We start from the raw sequence: 16,169 nt of genomic DNA, 5'->3' as shown, positions 1-16,169 counted from the left end.
GTAAGCCACCCTGAGTTTCTGGAGAAGGGCGGCATATAAATAAAAAAAAATTTATTTTTTTTAAAAAAAGAGAGATTCAGGCATCAGCTGAAATCCTACAAGTGAGAATTGTCCTATTGATATTGATCAATTGTAACTTTTCAGGTCATCTTTTTACAAATATTGGATTTTCACAATGCCAATCCTCAGTTGTAGCACCCTGAAGAGTATGATTGGAACATAATTTAAGGTAGATATAAGTTCACCTTTTCAGCAGCCTGGTTGGGTCTTAGCAAATGATAGCAATTCCCTCTATGTGTTTAGATTTGGATACTAAGCAGAGTCAGGCCTGGTTAATGTTGGGTTGGGAGGCCTCCAAGGAATAGCAGAGCTGTCTAGACTGTTGACAAGAAAAACCGCATGCCCATGGAGTCACAAGGAGCCTTGGTTCAAAAGAGTGTCTACATCTTATATTTTACCATTTCTATCGTCCCAGTGTGTAATGAATTTTTAAAAAACCAACACGGATCTACGGGAGGAAGAATTTAAAAGCAATTGGAATTCACAGCTCAGACTCTAGGTTAATTATTACATAACTCAAGACCTTACTTCAAGATTTTCAGTTTCTTTTTCATACTCCAAGACTTGTTTCGCAAAGTGGAAATCAGCTTCTTCTTTTCTTCCACAGCTTCTTTCAACTTGCCCAGTTCCTCCTCTGTCATTTCCTCTTCAGAAGTAGAATCTGAGCTTTGGGGGACAGGGAAAGAGAGTCACCAACCATAAGGGTATAAAAAGGATGAGATCTTTCCTGAACATTTATGAGGTCTAGAAGTAGCTATATATTGCTTAACATTACTAGCTTTCTATGTTACATGGTAAATGAATTTCCATTGGCCAAATGAGTAAATTCTCTGTCAGCAGATGTGAAAGTTTTGAATATTGATAACGAACAATGATAATGAAACTAACCTCAAGGATGGGGAGAATAAAATGTATTAATTTATCACATATTGCTTTTCTTAAAAATACATTGCACTTGCAATATTTGCAACTTCCCTTGCAACAAAACAGAAACCGAGCAATCTTGAAGAAATTGAAGCAACATCCTGAAAAATTAATGAGAAAGCCAATTTTCTAATACCTGCTAAAATTCAATTTGGCTGAATTTTAATAGATGTGCCTCCGTCAGTTCTTATCTACGAGCAATGTTGTTTATCTGAGGGATACCAGGAAAAAGGGGACTGCATGACAGCAAATGCATCATTTTCTTCCTCCTATTTTATGCTAAACTTGGACAGCCTTCATGGCTGGAAATTTGAGAAACTGAAGTCTCAGACATATAGAGGGATTTTGATTGGGAAAAGCAGCCTTAACATTTCAAAGTCACATTAAGGGAAAAAGATGTTCTACTAAAATGTATTTCCAACATACACAAATGTAAAAACACAGATGAGCTACTAAAATTAAGAACAAATAGAGACACTACTAATAAGAACTGCATCCACTATCAATACTGTCATGAAAAGTCTATGTCTTTCCTCATATAGTTGAACTATAGCTCCCAGCACCCCTTACCACTAAAATGCTAGTTGCAAGCTCTGGAAGTTGCAGTTCATCCACATCTGGATGGCACATATTCCCTACCTTCCATGAATGCATCAATAGTCCATGAGTCTACCTGATTGCAACTAGGGCCTAAAAAACTGAAGCTGGAATGCAGATGTCCAAGACATATAGACAGGGGTGAAATCCAGCAGGTTCTAGAGAACCGAAAGCGGAAATTTTGAGCAGTTTGGAGAACCGGTATTGGAAATTTTGAATAGTTTGGAGAACTGGCAAATACCACCTCTGGCTGGCTCCAGAGTGGTGTGGGAATGGAGATTTTGCAGTATCCTTCCCCTGGAATGGGATGGGAATGGAGATTTTGCAGTATCCTTCCCCTGGAGTGGGGTGGGAATGGAGATTTTGCAGTATCCTTCCCCTGCCACGCCCACCAAGCCACACCACGCCCGCCAAACCATGCCCACAGAACCGGTAGTAACAAAATTTGGATTTCACCACTGCATACAGAGAAAAATTGTATCCTTCTTCTCACAAAGAGAAACAGAGTAAAATCTTGATAATGAACAACTTTATGCAATTACCATTCTTCCTTACCACTTTAAGCCTGTTAAGGACACCAAACAAGCAGGAACCAGTAACCACAAACCAATAAACAAGTAAAGGTTAGTACAATAAGCTACCATATACTGTATAAACTGCCAGCAAATTTAAGTCTATTCATGATGTTCTTAGCTTGGTAATAAAACATCTGCAGAACATCAACAATTCAGTATTGATCTACACATATTCTCCATGGATATTAGGATCCATGTGATCCTAAATGGCAATAGGAGAGGACAAAACTTTATATGAGAAAGGAGAACCCAGAAAAAACCAGAAGCAGAAACAAGCGTACAAGTGAGACTGCTAGTACGGGCAAAATACTATACAGTAAGAGTTATGTATTTGTCACCTTCAGTAAACAAAGTGATTGCTTAACTACAAGTCTCAGATTGTTTTATAAAGAACAAATACCGGTTAATCTGTTGACTCAGATAATAATAATGCCACCAAGCACTATGAATAAGAAAACAGTACCTTGATTCTTTTTTCTTCTTATCTTGGTTTTTTTTCTTCTTCTTCTCCTTCTTCTTCTCTTTGCTTCTTTTGTCCTCATCCTCTTCATCGTCACCATCATCCCTGGACTCATCCCTAATGTTCTGATTTTCTCTGTTCTTCCTGGTCTTGTGGGCTTCCCCCTCGGATTCACTGCCTTCATTTCCATCTTTCCTCCGACGTCTCCTATATCTTCTCCTGCGTTCTGCAGCCGTCTCTTCTTCATCATCATCCTCTTCCTCGGTTTCATTTTTCTTTCTTTTTGATGCTCTTTTCTTTTGCTCAGACTGTTCTTCTTCATAGAAAGAGAGAAACACTCAGCTTAGTCAGCACAAAAGGAACCTGGTCTCCCTTCTGTCCTTCATCCCAGATATAATTATTATTTTCACAGTACAATCTCATTCCGTGAATGCATTGTTTGGTAGACATTCGTAATACAATGGTTGAAATTTCAAGGGTGATCATTTTCTGACAACTCAGCTTTATTGTCACATATTTTAAACTACAGCATTTCAGTCTGAAACTAGATACTATTGCCAAAATAGCAAATTCTTCATAATTGTATTAGACCGACTAAACTAATATTTTTCTCTAGAAGGATTTATTCAGTGCTCAACTGCATCAAACAGTGCAAAACACTGGTGACATAAGGAATATCTAAAGTATGACTCTGATGACTTTGTTCCCAAACTAAGCAATACATTCTGTATTTACTCAAAACATGGTCAGTACTATAAATGCTGAAAGCGCCTATAATGTTTAGAAATGATTCTCTTCGTTCTCTGCCTTCTTCCCACAATACAGTGACTCACAAGCTACCCAACTGCATTTTAGCTAGGGAGCTGTGAGAACCCAACCCATGTTTATGCTCAATACATCTTGCAAATCCAAAAAATTAAAGTAAAATTAAGTAGCAGATACAGCAGCAGAAATCACAGTGTAAACCAGTTTTAGCTATCTTCCAACATGCTTATAAACTTAAATACTATTTCAGCCTTGTCCAACCAAGAAGCTATCCAAATATGTTGCACTACAAATCCTAATATTCCCCAGCCAGGACTACTGGAATTGATGACACCTTTAGCATCAATACATATTGGAGGTTCAAAGAAGGCTGTGTCTAGAGCTGAAGTTGTTCTCCACAACATAAGTTTTAGAGTAGTTACCTTCTTCACTTTCAGTAGCATTGTCTTCTTCATTGTGCTCTTCAATATCCACTGTGGAGAAAAAACAGAAATCATACACTGAGAAAACTGGGTGATCGATGACATCTTTTTGAAAGAAGAGGATAAATTTCACACATATTAATTGTTATGTACACCTATGAGTTTAGAAGTGGTTTAACTGTGAGCAGAAGATGGAATCAGTAAAATAGGACATGTTCACTTTTACTGGGAATGCCCCATCCATTCCATGGAACAGAGATCAATAAAAGTGGCGAAGAACTGAAACAAGACACTTCAACTGAAGTCCCACTGAGGAAGTCATATAGCCTGGTGATGAAATGTTCAGAAGCTAAACAGCAAGCTCAGAGAACAAACCACCAACAACAGATACAGTACAAGTTTCCCAATCAATCATAAAAGGCTCTCCTCTCTTTTTTGACCAAAAAGTCATAGCCAACCCATAGGTCAGGGACTACAGCTATTCCGTGGGGCTGGGTCAGAGCTAGAGTAAAGTAGGAAAGATACCCTGTTTCACTGGCTGACCTGAATTCTTCCCCATAATGATTGTGGTTTAGCCTAGAGCAGAAGTATCCAAACTTGGCAACTTTAAGACTCGTGGACTTCAACTCCCAGAATCCCCCACCCAAATAGCAGGCTGGCAAATTCTGGCTGCTGAAGTCCATAGGTCTTAGAGTTGTCAAGGTTGATCACACTGGTCTAGAGGGAAGGACTGCCCAGTGAAGTGGGCTCCTCTCTTATTACCCTCATCACTTTGCTAAGTAGTGATGACAGAAGTGGGGAGAAAAGGCTCTTTGCCCATTAGGTCTCTGATTCATGAATCAGCTGGGGGTTGGAAAGTAATTGATGCAGTGAAAAGCCCAATGTAAAGAATTGAACCTTCCGGAGTCAAGAGCAAAATAATACTGGGAAACAGTACCCAGGAACCAGCGGGGAGGCCCCCTACCTCCAGCAATCTAAAGCAGCCAATAGGAGCTGGGGCCCTGATGATGTCGTGAGCACATTACTGTCAAAGTGTTGTAGATCAGGTGTACCACAAAGCTTTTGCCAGAAGAAGAGGGAAAGCATTCTTTGTGACTAAAGCTTTGTGGTCTACCTGATTGAGTTAAAGTCGTGTTTTTCCTCTCTTTTAAGGAAGAGCATGGAAGATCAATGCTGGAGGGGTGAGGTCAAAAGTGTTAAGAATTGAACTTTAGGTTGGTTTGTATGCATTTTTAGAAATTTTGTTTTTGAGCTGATTTTTTAAATTATCCTTCCTGTCATAAAAAAGAAGTGGGAATGGTTCACACCAAGGATGTTACATGCTGTATTTTGTCTAATTGATCTGGAGAACTAATGTCAAGGTGTATTCAGTGGGGAGACTGAGCAAATAACAACTTCTATGAAAAAGCTTAACAAAGAGAGTATAGACCAAAAGCCCTACTGAGGTCCAAAGGAATTTGCAAGCCCTGAAGGTGTGGCTTTTTTTTTGCAAAGAAGTTTACTAATAAGCTAATAATCAAGGCAGAATTGGATCAGGTCTTTTCCACAACCAATGAGGAAAGAGTGAACTCCAAGACGGATAGAATGTTTCCTGCTAATAGATAGATAACAAAGGAATATTTGGTTGAGGAGAGGGAATGATCCTCATGCCAATTCCAAGGCTAACAAAAAAACTTCCCACAGGAGATACAGAAGGAAGCAGCTTGAGCAGGTCTCCGATAGGTTCAAAATATCCAAGAAATGCTGAAGTCACATCACGAAGAAACAGAATTTCCTGCACCAATGACTCAGGAAGAAAGAAGGTTCAATACAAAAAGCCCATGGGTCCAAGGTCAATGGAGAAAGAGAGGAAGGATTGCAGGAAGACGTTTGAGGAATCAGTGAAAACTGTAAGGCTCAGAGAATGAAAGGGGAAAAAGCAGAAGGATTCCCGGGTGCCAGTTCTGCCCTTAGGGAAACTCCTGACCACAATAAGATTCCCCTGTTGCAAAGGAGAAAGAGATTGAATCTTTCTTTGTGATTTTGAGTGGGTGGCGATGGTATAGCCCATCGGACTCTCAGTCTGAATGGAAAAGCCATAAGAGATTAAATTTAAATTGGATCAAAAAAAAAAACAAACCAAGTGCCGAGGGAAAGGGGTACATCTTCTCTTCCTCAAAGGTGCAATCCATACCCAATTCCATACCCATGGCTGCAGTTAAAAATAACAGTGGAGCCCAACCATTCCATGTGGCATTGACTTTGGCACTCAGATTGTTTTAGTTGCACATGTGCAAATTCATCTTTTTCTAATAAAATTTAAGGTGTCTACATTCTTTCAATCATACTATGTTCCATTGCTTTCCCTTTTCTCATCAACTGAAAGAAACCTAGCCCACCTGAAAAATGCAACGGCGCGCGTTTTTGTTAGTTAAAACAAAGATTTGATTTAACAGCATCCTTCCTGCTTTGTTAAACCAAGAGTGGAAGGAATGATACAAATCATGCCGCTGTAAAAAACAGAGCCACATTTTCTAAATTTGACAGCTGAATAAGAGAGGTGGAGGGAGGGAGGGAGGGAGGGAGGGAGGGAGGGAGGGAGAGATGCATACATATATTGTGTGCATCTACAAAGCAGAACTTTTTTTCTAGAAAGTCAGTAATATATTGGCCATTTGGGAGGGAGGATGGGTGGAATTTGGCTATATGCTTTCTGTTGGAAGCAATCATTCGTCTCCCTTTTAGACAATTAAAGTCTTTGCAGTGTTTTGCAACCTTGGCAACTTTATGATGTGTGGACTTCAACTCCCAGGTTTCCCCAGGCAGCATGCTGCTTTAGAGGGATGAGGACAAACACCTTTCAAAAAAAAAATATTTTTTCTGCTGGAATAGGGCATTATCTGTTATTAGCAATAATGCCTTCAGTGGTTGTTCCAGGACAATTCTCTTGGAAGTACTGTATTCTAAAACTAATGGAATGGCTGCACAATGGATTTGAATGAATTCAAGCTTGAGGTTTACGATATGTATTGCAACATACACTAAAGCAGTGAGTTCACCTACATATACCTCTCCGTGCGGAGTCCTTGATGCTCTGAGCTTGGTTGTTTGCTTGCAGACATTGCATTACCCATCTAGTTAATATCATCAATGCAAATTTGTTCTCTATTTATATATAGTAGCTTGCCTTGCCAGTTTTGGTGGATTTTTTTCCTTGACAGTTCTTTGATTAGAATATCATTCATCATTTATCATTCCTACTATTTAAAAAAAGATACTTCCAAATCTCTCCTTCTTCTATCATATAAAAAAACTAATCAAAGAGCAACAGAGAGACTTACTTTTTTAATGGCTCAAGAAGAAAGTTGTAGGCTATAATGATCTCATAAACCACCACCGCAGTTGTGATGGACAGTGATGAGTAGAAATTATTGACATTTCTTTCCTCCCAAAGGTGAAGGGGAGAAGGAAAGAAAAGGACTTGTGAACTTCAACTCCCAGAATTCCCCAGCCACCATGGGTGTCTCAGCATGGCTAGCTGAGGAATTCTGGGAGCTAAACTTCACAAGTCTTAAAATTGCCAAGTTTGGAGACCCCCTGCTCTAGCCCATTCTTGTCAAATGTACTAATTAAGGATGCTCAAAGTTCTGAAGAAGAGACTACATCAGTAGATGTTCCCAAATCTTGTACAAACCAAATTGGTATGAATGTTCGCAAGGGAAAGTTAATATCTACCAATAGACTGAGGGGAGTGGTTTTGGTTAGGAGACACAATATCAGTATCTTTGGGGAAAGGCTAATTGCCACTGCTATTTGTATTACTTCTGCCACTAAATTTATTAAGGGTTTTAGATATAGGGCAGAGCGCTTTGGGGACAATTTGCCAAGATCCAGCTGAAACATGGAGCTAATTCTGAGCCAGCTGTCAAGGAAACAAGGCAAAAGCTAAGGCAGATGAAGTTCTGTTGCAAGGACAAGATTACGGTCTATCTTCTTCTTTGAACTTGGTAAGTAAGACATATAGGAAATTCCGTTGAACCCAGTAAGTATGCAGTCATTATAAGCATGTTTGGTGTTACAGTCAGTTAGTCTCAGATATTTCACAGTTGCAATAAACATTCTGAATTTCAGTTAATGAAGACAAGCCCAGTGTGTTGTTTACCAAAAAAATGAAAGTGAAAAATTAGAGAGAAAAAGAGAAATTCATCTGAGGAATGTGAATGTTATTCTAGACTTTTTAATTAAATTGAGTTTTGGCACAATTTTTAAAGTTTTTCTGATCCTAAAAATCACTGACATTTGTATAAAATGAGCCCATGCTTCAGAAAGAAGAGAATCTAGTACTGAAACAAGAAAATTCAGAACCACACTTCCCCACAATTTATTTTTTGAATTAGCTACATAACATTTACATGACAAAGTATATGTTTTCCTTCAAAGAAATAATTATTATCTAATATAGTATGAACCAATGTTAATTTGAATTATCTTTTTTGTTATTTTATTGCTTTGTATTTTTGAAAAAAATATAAGAGGTGGATAACACACTTGAAAGAATCAAGTACAAGTGATGAAATATGACTGGATAAACAACAAATCTAAAAATGCAAAAAAAAAAGTAAAACATTTCATATCCATTTTCTGTTGAATGTTGAGCTAAAAATGCTTGGTTAAATGCTTGATTTCAATGCTTGAAATCCTTAAAAGAAACTATAGGTTTTACAGAATACATTAAATCAGTGCAATAAATTCTACACAATTCTGCACAATTCTCTATATAAAATTATAATCCAAGAATGGTTCCAAATGAGAATTAAATTCTATGATGTGTCTATTTATTTTTTAAATACAGTTATTCTAAACATTGAAGAAAGTCCCATAATTTAGTTATCTAGACTACCAAAGGGGAAATCAAAAAACTTTTCCAATAAAAGATATATAAAACCTTACAGCCATTAACATATACAGTTTAATTTGGTGTATTTTGAAGGGATATACAGTTTAGTGAAATTTAGTTCCAAATTTGCTCCATTCTACATTAAATTATTTTCCAATACAGCATTAATGTTACAGCAGATGCGATTTATATTAACCATACACAGAGTGGGAAACGATGTAATTAAAATGTATGGTCCAGTTTCTCGTGTATTTTTTTTTCCAGGCAGGGTACATCTTCTTTTCCATAGTAGGCAAAATCCTGATCCCAATTTAGCATAATTAATTTACATGAACAATTTCCTAGAAAACCAACTTGTAATATTATAAAACCAGATGACTTTCAGAGGAAAAATACCCTGCTGATGTTAGCATGCTGGAAAAACTAACATTTCTCCCCATCTCACGACTGCCAAATTGTGTTGTTGTAATACAATATATACAAAGTCATGCCTGTACTGAGACTTCAAGCTGAGCCCAAACTGTTTTTTTTTTTTTTGCTTTCTTCTCCTCTCTTAGATGGAACAGCTGCAGATGCAAAACAAGGAACATGTAGAGTTTTCATAAGCAAAGAGTGAGACCACCAGAATGAAAAGAGAAAGCCAAAAGCCATAGGACCAAAGTAAGCTTCAGAGGCAAAGCAAGTTCTCTCAAAGAGACTTGGTGTCAAAAATGAGTTTTCCCTATAACCTGCCTCACACCAGGATTATGCACCTAAAGACTGCAGGAATAAGATGTATAATTAAAATTGTCATTACCATTACTTGGGGAGGCCGTTGGCTTCTCACGTCTAGGCATGGTGACTGTATTTCACAAGAATGGTTGAGCTGCTGCCTGCATTGGCAATGATCAGGATAAGTAGCTCAAGATAAAGTGTCTCGCATATCAACATAGTTTTGTCTGCCAGTGAAAGGGTCCTACTGCAATTTCATTCTCTGAAATTGAAGAAGGGACTAATTTCCCTGGTCATTCATTTTTCATGAAAGTTTAGTTTATCATTTAAGGGCAGCATAAAAGGGTCAAGAGAGTTGAAGAGTTTCTCTCACCTTGTTTCTTTCCCACTCCCCTTGAACAGAATGAGAATACTACCGTGTTTCCCCGAAAATAAGCCCCTGTTTTATATTTTTTTGAACCCTGAAATAAGCGTTTGGCCCTACTTTTGGGGAGGTCTTATTATTTTGGGGCATGTGGCGCAAGATGGGGCTCCTCTTGCCGTCTTACCTGATTTCCAGCTCTGTCTCCCTAACCCTAACCAGAGGAAATGGCGGGGACTGGCTGCGCATGCGGTTAAATATTTTCAGGGAGGGCTTAATTTCAGGGGAGGGTTTATTTTGGGGGAGGTCTTATTTTTGGGGGAGGTCTTGTTTTCAGGGAAACACAGTACTTCTGCTACGGTAGGAACGTTTTTAGAAGTTGGCATGGAAAGGCGTAGCAGATGATACTGCTAAGAATTTGCCCAAAGGAAGAATCAGAGGAACTCTGAAGGCATTTCCTCACTAACTTATAGTGTCTTCCGGTCACTATGTTCTGCCAAAATAAGAGTCCAGTAATTAGACAGGCTTCATATCACTTAAACAATAGCTGGATGATGCTATAAAGACATTGTAAGTCACTAGTGGTACAAGAATGACACAGAAAAAGTTAGAACAGTGTTTCTCAACCTGTGGTCTGCAGAGTCCTCGGGGGGGACATGATGTCATCACAAGGGACCTGTGGAAGCTTGAAGAAATATTATGATTTAAGTCTTGAGTTAAGTCTTGGTGGTCCGTGGCCACAAAAGATATTTAAAGGGGGTCCCTGGTGATGAAAAGGTTGAGAACCACTGAGCTAGAAGATCATTCATTATGATGATCTTTTTTTAGTGGATTATATCTAGTCCAGCATAATGTCATAAATGCAGTAGTTCTGCAGGTGTATAAAGATCAAAACAGGATTCCAGGTCAGTGAAAGAGCAGATATTCTACATACATATATAATGAGTTAAAAAGAGCCATCGATGGAATTGTTTTCCTAAGATCCAGTGATGTTATCTTAATTTGGTGCTCTCCGAAGGGACTGACATTGCAATCCAGAATTCCCAGCTGGTAGCACATCTGTCGGGTTCTGAAAGGCTGCTTTGGGAATGCCACCAGACAAGGTAGGCAATATGGCAAAGATGCACAAATGTGTGGCTATACTACAACTCTCAGATCCCTCAGCCATACTGGCAAAGCTGTTTAGAGTCATCTGCTGCCAACATCTAGGGGATTACATATTCCCAATCCAGCAGTACTCAGAGACAACAGCCTGACTCAATATAAAACAGTTGACTGAGTTTCATTCCCCACAGACCAGACTGGCAGTTTTGTATTCTTCCAGAGAGATTCAGAGCAAAGCCAGTGTATTAATGAAGCTGATCATGATTTAACTAGGACAACACATTTAAGGTTCCTAAGTAACCTACACAAGCATATTGAAACAGCAAAAAACCCAAGTAAAATTGGAATTTTATTTGATTCATTTTGATTTTGCCAAAATAAACCTTTTTTTCCCACAGGAAAGAAAAAAATTCTTAAAAAAATAGCAAACAGTAATAAAGGCAGGATATAAAAAAATGAATAAATAAATAAATAGCAAAACTAAAAGATCAATCTATTAAGGAAAAATATATTTTGAATGCTAAAGTCTTAAAAAAAATAAACTAGTATATATTATACTAGTATATATATATATTAGCAAAAAAAATAGCCAAAAAAAATCCAATTTCACTAGAATTTGATACAGTGTCAAACATCTTTATTTCATGCTGATGCATATTTTTGATAGCTGACTTATAACTAAAATCTAAGTCCTATAAAAAAGTACAGCATATTACTATAATGATCCAGCGACAGTCATTTGTGAAGTACAAATAGTTCTAAGATTATACTTCCTCACACCTTTATTTCACCTCAAAATAACAAAGGCCACTTCTGGATTAGGCAAAAGAACATTAATTCAACTCTAGAAACTAGTTAGCAACAATTCTCTAAATTACAGAATAGGTTCTGCAACCAGTTATACTATATTATAAATGTTCGATTTCTTTAAAGGATTAGGTTCTACCTTCCTGTGAGAATGTTTCTAGGTGAAATATAATAGTACAAAACTAAAATGACAATTGACAGTCTGATAAAATATAGAATATAGAAAAGCATCTTTCTTTTCAACTTCAAAAGTGTGAGACATCTTAAAGCAGATTATGCAGTCTTAACATGTAAGAGTCAATAGCAGCTGGGGAGAAGAAAAAAATTGCAGTTCAGTGGTCTGGACAACAGGCCACACTTTAATCCAACATTCAAAGGAAAGCAAAGATGATGCTAGATAAGTCCATGGGAGAAAATTTCACACATATGGTGATGTTTACAAATTATTTCCTGCTGCAGTAGCATCAGCCTATCTTTGGCAAGTGGGATTTCTTCAGGAATAGCCTTCAGTGAAGACCACAAGTGGATAGGGTCATATGGATAGAGGCAGTCTAGTATAGATAGTCCTTAATTTACAACAGTTCATTTAGTGACTGTTCGAAGCTACAAAGGCACTGAAAAGAGTGACTTATTTATTTATTTGTTTGTTTGTTTATTGAATTTATATTGCCACCTATTTGCACATAGTGACTCAAGGCGGTTTACAGAATATAAAATATCATTTAAAACAATAAAATTAATAAAAAAAGAATCAAATAAATTAATATAATATAATAAAATCACCACCCACCCCAGTGACAGCAGATACACGAGCCATTTAATGGGCTCCATCCTGCTCTGGGTTTCCCAGGCCCACTGCCAGAACCAGGTCTTCAGTGCCTTCTGGAAGAGTGTTAGAGTGTGGGCCATTCTAATCTCTGGGGGAATGATGTTTCAGAAAGAGGAAGCCACCACAGAGAAGGCCCTTCTTCTAGGTCCCACCAGGTGTATCTCCCTAGGGGACCCGCAACATTCCCTGCCTCCCTGCTCTGATGGTTGGGTAGATGTGATCGTCAAGAGACAGTCCCTCAGATAACCTGGTCCCAGCTTATGACCATTTTTCACACTTACAGCATTTTTCACACTTACAAGGGATGCTGTTACAGACTGTTACAGCATCCCCATGGTCAAGTGATCAAAAGTCAGATGCTTGGCAACTGACTCATATTTACGACAGTTGCTTTGTCCCAGGTTCATGCAATCAACTGACAAGTGAAGTCAATTGGGAAGCCAGATTCACTTAACAACCGTGTTACTAACTTAACAAGTGTGGTGATTCACTTAACAACTGTGGCAAGAAAAGTCATAAAACGGGACAAAAATAATTTGACAAATGTTTCTCTTAGCAACAGAAATTTGGGGCTCAATTGAGGTTGTAAGTCAAGGACTGTAATAGGAATCAAAGAAGGTCTAGCTCTGATTTCCTCCTTCTGAGTTGGGAGAAGAGGAACTTGAGAAAAAGAGAGAAGAGCAAGCAAAAAATATTTTTTTTAATTAAATGTCATTTACTGAACACATGTCCAGCAGGTGTTACAGTTATAACCAAGGCCAACAGGATAAAAAGATAAGGAAAGCAGAACACACTGTCCTTTGACTATTAGTAATCATTAAGATAATAAGCAGACTCAGGAATTACCTTGACTTACCAAGGTTGAGCTCCAGCGTCGGTACAATGGAACTTGTGCCTGAAATATGTTAATTAAAATTAAAGGAGTAATAATTAAAAAGAGAGGAGTAAGTGATCTGGAGATGCAGAGAGATTTTTTTAAACATTTCCCACACATACTCAGTGTTAAAGAGCAGATGGTATGGCAAGATATTTTTATTTGCGGCTAAAAAATGTTAACACAAATAAAAACAAAAGGTATGGTATACATATGTAAAAGCCATTAAAACTAACAAGGAAAAAGACTAAATCAAGTACATACTCCAGACACAATAATAATTACATCTAGACAGAAATTGCTACAGCTCACTTTTTAAATAATAAACTGAATCCTGACAACATGGAACCACATTGTCCAGTCTCTCCTTCAAAGTGATAAAGAGTCAACCCGAGCAGGGTTACATTTCATCAAACCAGGCTTGAATATATGATCCACAATTGTCTCTTTCAGAACACATAATGAACTTTTTGGCAACAGTCCAGGCTTGCTGGACTGGTTCTTCATAAATACCTAAATTCCAAATTTGTGGAATATAATTCAACAACTTCAACAATTTGTGGAATATAATTCAACAATATAATTCAACAACTCCTCAGGGAGAAGGGTGGTATACAAATTCAAAATAAAATAAAAAAATAAAAATAAAAACAACTCACGGACATATTTAAATCATAATTTCATTCTAAGATCCAGTTTCAAGATAGTAAGACTATCCAATCAATAAGGATCTACCAGGAGAACCAATCAGGTATAGTGGTCAAAGTCCCACTTTAAGTACAACACCAGCTGGGTGACTTTGGGTCACTTCCTTTCCCTCAGCCCTAGAAAATAGGCAATGGCCAGCCACTTCTAAAACCATTGCCAAAATACTGAAGGGACTAATCCAGGCAGTTACCAGGAGTCAACACTGAGTTGAAGGCACCAAACAACAACAACAACAACAACAACAAAAAGAATCTGCCAAAAGACAAAACTAACGTCTCTGCTTTCAAATTTATTCTATTTTCAAAATAAGATCAACAACCAACATTTTTAGACATCATTGAGGAGCCCACAAATTTTTAAAAAGTATTTTCTTAAAATAAACTAATCTGTCATTAAAACAGAATTGTTGGTTTAGTTCCTTTTTAAAAAAAATAATAATAATCTGTCTTTAATATGTTCAAAATCAAAGTGGTTTCCTAGGCAACCAGCTTGTCTGGTCCAAACAGAGAGCAGAACCAATGTTTTAATGGATCTGGTGTCATTCTACTTTTTCTAATCTTTCAAAAATTGTAATAGTAGCTTTAAGAGTCAGCTGACTAAATAGAATTATTTCCTTCAGTTCATACTTTCCAAGCCAAAACAAAAAATTACCCATCATTTAAAATGTATAGATTATTTTTAAAAAGGTCAGTTTTTCATAAGAACAGGATTCAGCGTTTAAATCCCTACCCAATTCTTGCCCAAATTTTAAATTCTTATTGCAAAACAATAACTTTCCAATTGGGCCTTCCATGGTGATCATCAATATAATTTTAGTTCCAAAACAATGCAGAAGTTAGCAGATAGGCTCAACTAATAACTAAAAATCAGGAAAAGTAAAACATGTGTCTTATATGAAAAGCCCTGGAGTTTTACCATTTTAAAGGAAAAGTCTTGGAGATTTACCATTCCATAAAAATTAATATCAGTAATTTACCAATTTGTTAGAAGTATCTAATATAGATGTCCCTTTTGGAATACTCTTGGATTTTATGACATATTTTGTGGCAGTCATGAAGCAAACGTGGTAGTCGTAAAGCAAACACCACAGTTGTTAAGTGAATCCATTGCCTTCTTTGCCAGAAACCAGAAGTAAATGCCAGTTTCCAGCAAAATTGTTATAAATTGCAGTCACGTGATTTCAGGAAACTGCAAATGGTCACCAATGCAGGCCAGTTGCCAAGTGTTCAAATCGAGGACTATTTGCATAAAATCCTTGTTGAGTTCTAGACATCTTTAATCCCTGTTTATATAGGTAAAATAATCTCATTAATCTCAAGAAGAACTAGAATAATAAAATTTAATCTAAAAATATACTTTGATAGAATTCTGTTTTGCTTCTGGTGCCTATTACAGAAATCTAATTAGTACTATTTCAAAGGTTTACTCTATTTCTTTCTTTATTGTTTATATATCATATTTAGAAACTCCCCATCTCCCTCATAGAGCAACTCTGGGCAGCATACAAATAGACATAAAAACATAAAAGCTATATATGGACTTTATAAGAAGCAGTTTTAAAAAAGAGTTATATGGTTTTAGTTTACAATTCCAACAAGGAATGGCTATTTTATATTTCTTGGGAAATATTGCTTTCTATTGCTGTAGTATTCTAAAGCTCCTTCTCCCTCACTAATTTAGAAATAACCACTTCATATAACAATAGTTATTTTATGAACTGTGTCATTCTTTTATTATAAAGTGCCCTTGAAGAGCACTCGGAGGCTCCAACTGGTCCAGAATGTGGCCGCGCGGGTGGTTATGGGCGCAACTCATTGCGCCCACGTGACACCTCTCCTGCGCGAGCTGCACTGGCTCCCAGTGGTCTTCCGGGTGCGATTCAAGGTGTTGGTTACCACCTTTAAAGCGCTCCATGGCATAGGACCCAGGTACCTTCGAGGCTATTGGTGACTACTGCCACCAATAGCCTCCCACCGACCAGTCCGCTCCCACAGAGAGGGTCTCCTCAGGGTGCCATTGGCCAAGTTATGTCGGCTGGCGATACCCAGGGGGAGGGCCTTCTCTGTGGGAGCCCCAGCCCTGTGGAATGAACTGCC

The 16,169-nt window shown here is 37.7% G+C and overlaps 1 protein-coding gene across 1 annotated transcript in view; it reads right to left on the bottom strand.

Annotated features, from left to right (window-relative positions):
• The window catches only part of TMC1 (transmembrane channel like 1), a 51,430-nt gene extending 45,438 nt beyond the window's left edge, over window positions 1-5,992 (bottom strand). The window contains exons 1-4 of the mRNA XM_070934515.1: window positions 5,923-5,992; window positions 3,804-3,854; window positions 2,620-2,932; window positions 589-726 (exon numbers count right to left, since the gene is read on the bottom strand). Coding sequence (XP_070790616.1) covers window positions 589-726; window positions 2,620-2,932; window positions 3,804-3,854; window positions 5,923-5,992 — 572 coding nt within the window. The remainder of the gene's footprint in view (window positions 1-588; window positions 727-2,619; window positions 2,933-3,803; window positions 3,855-5,922) is intronic.
• Between the last annotated feature and the right edge of the window lie 10,177 nt (window positions 5,993-16,169).

The sequence above is a fragment of the Pituophis catenifer genome, unplaced genomic scaffold (assembly GCF_029215685.1).
Source record: "Pituophis catenifer annectens isolate HBS135680 unplaced genomic scaffold, rPitCat1.0.hap2 SCAF_2, whole genome shotgun sequence".
In the NCBI taxonomy this organism is placed as follows: Eukaryota; Metazoa; Chordata; class Lepidosauria; order Squamata; family Colubridae; genus Pituophis; species Pituophis catenifer.
The sequence above is the reverse complement of the archived record's forward strand: the minus strand, read 5'-3'. Positions and strand labels throughout refer to the sequence as shown.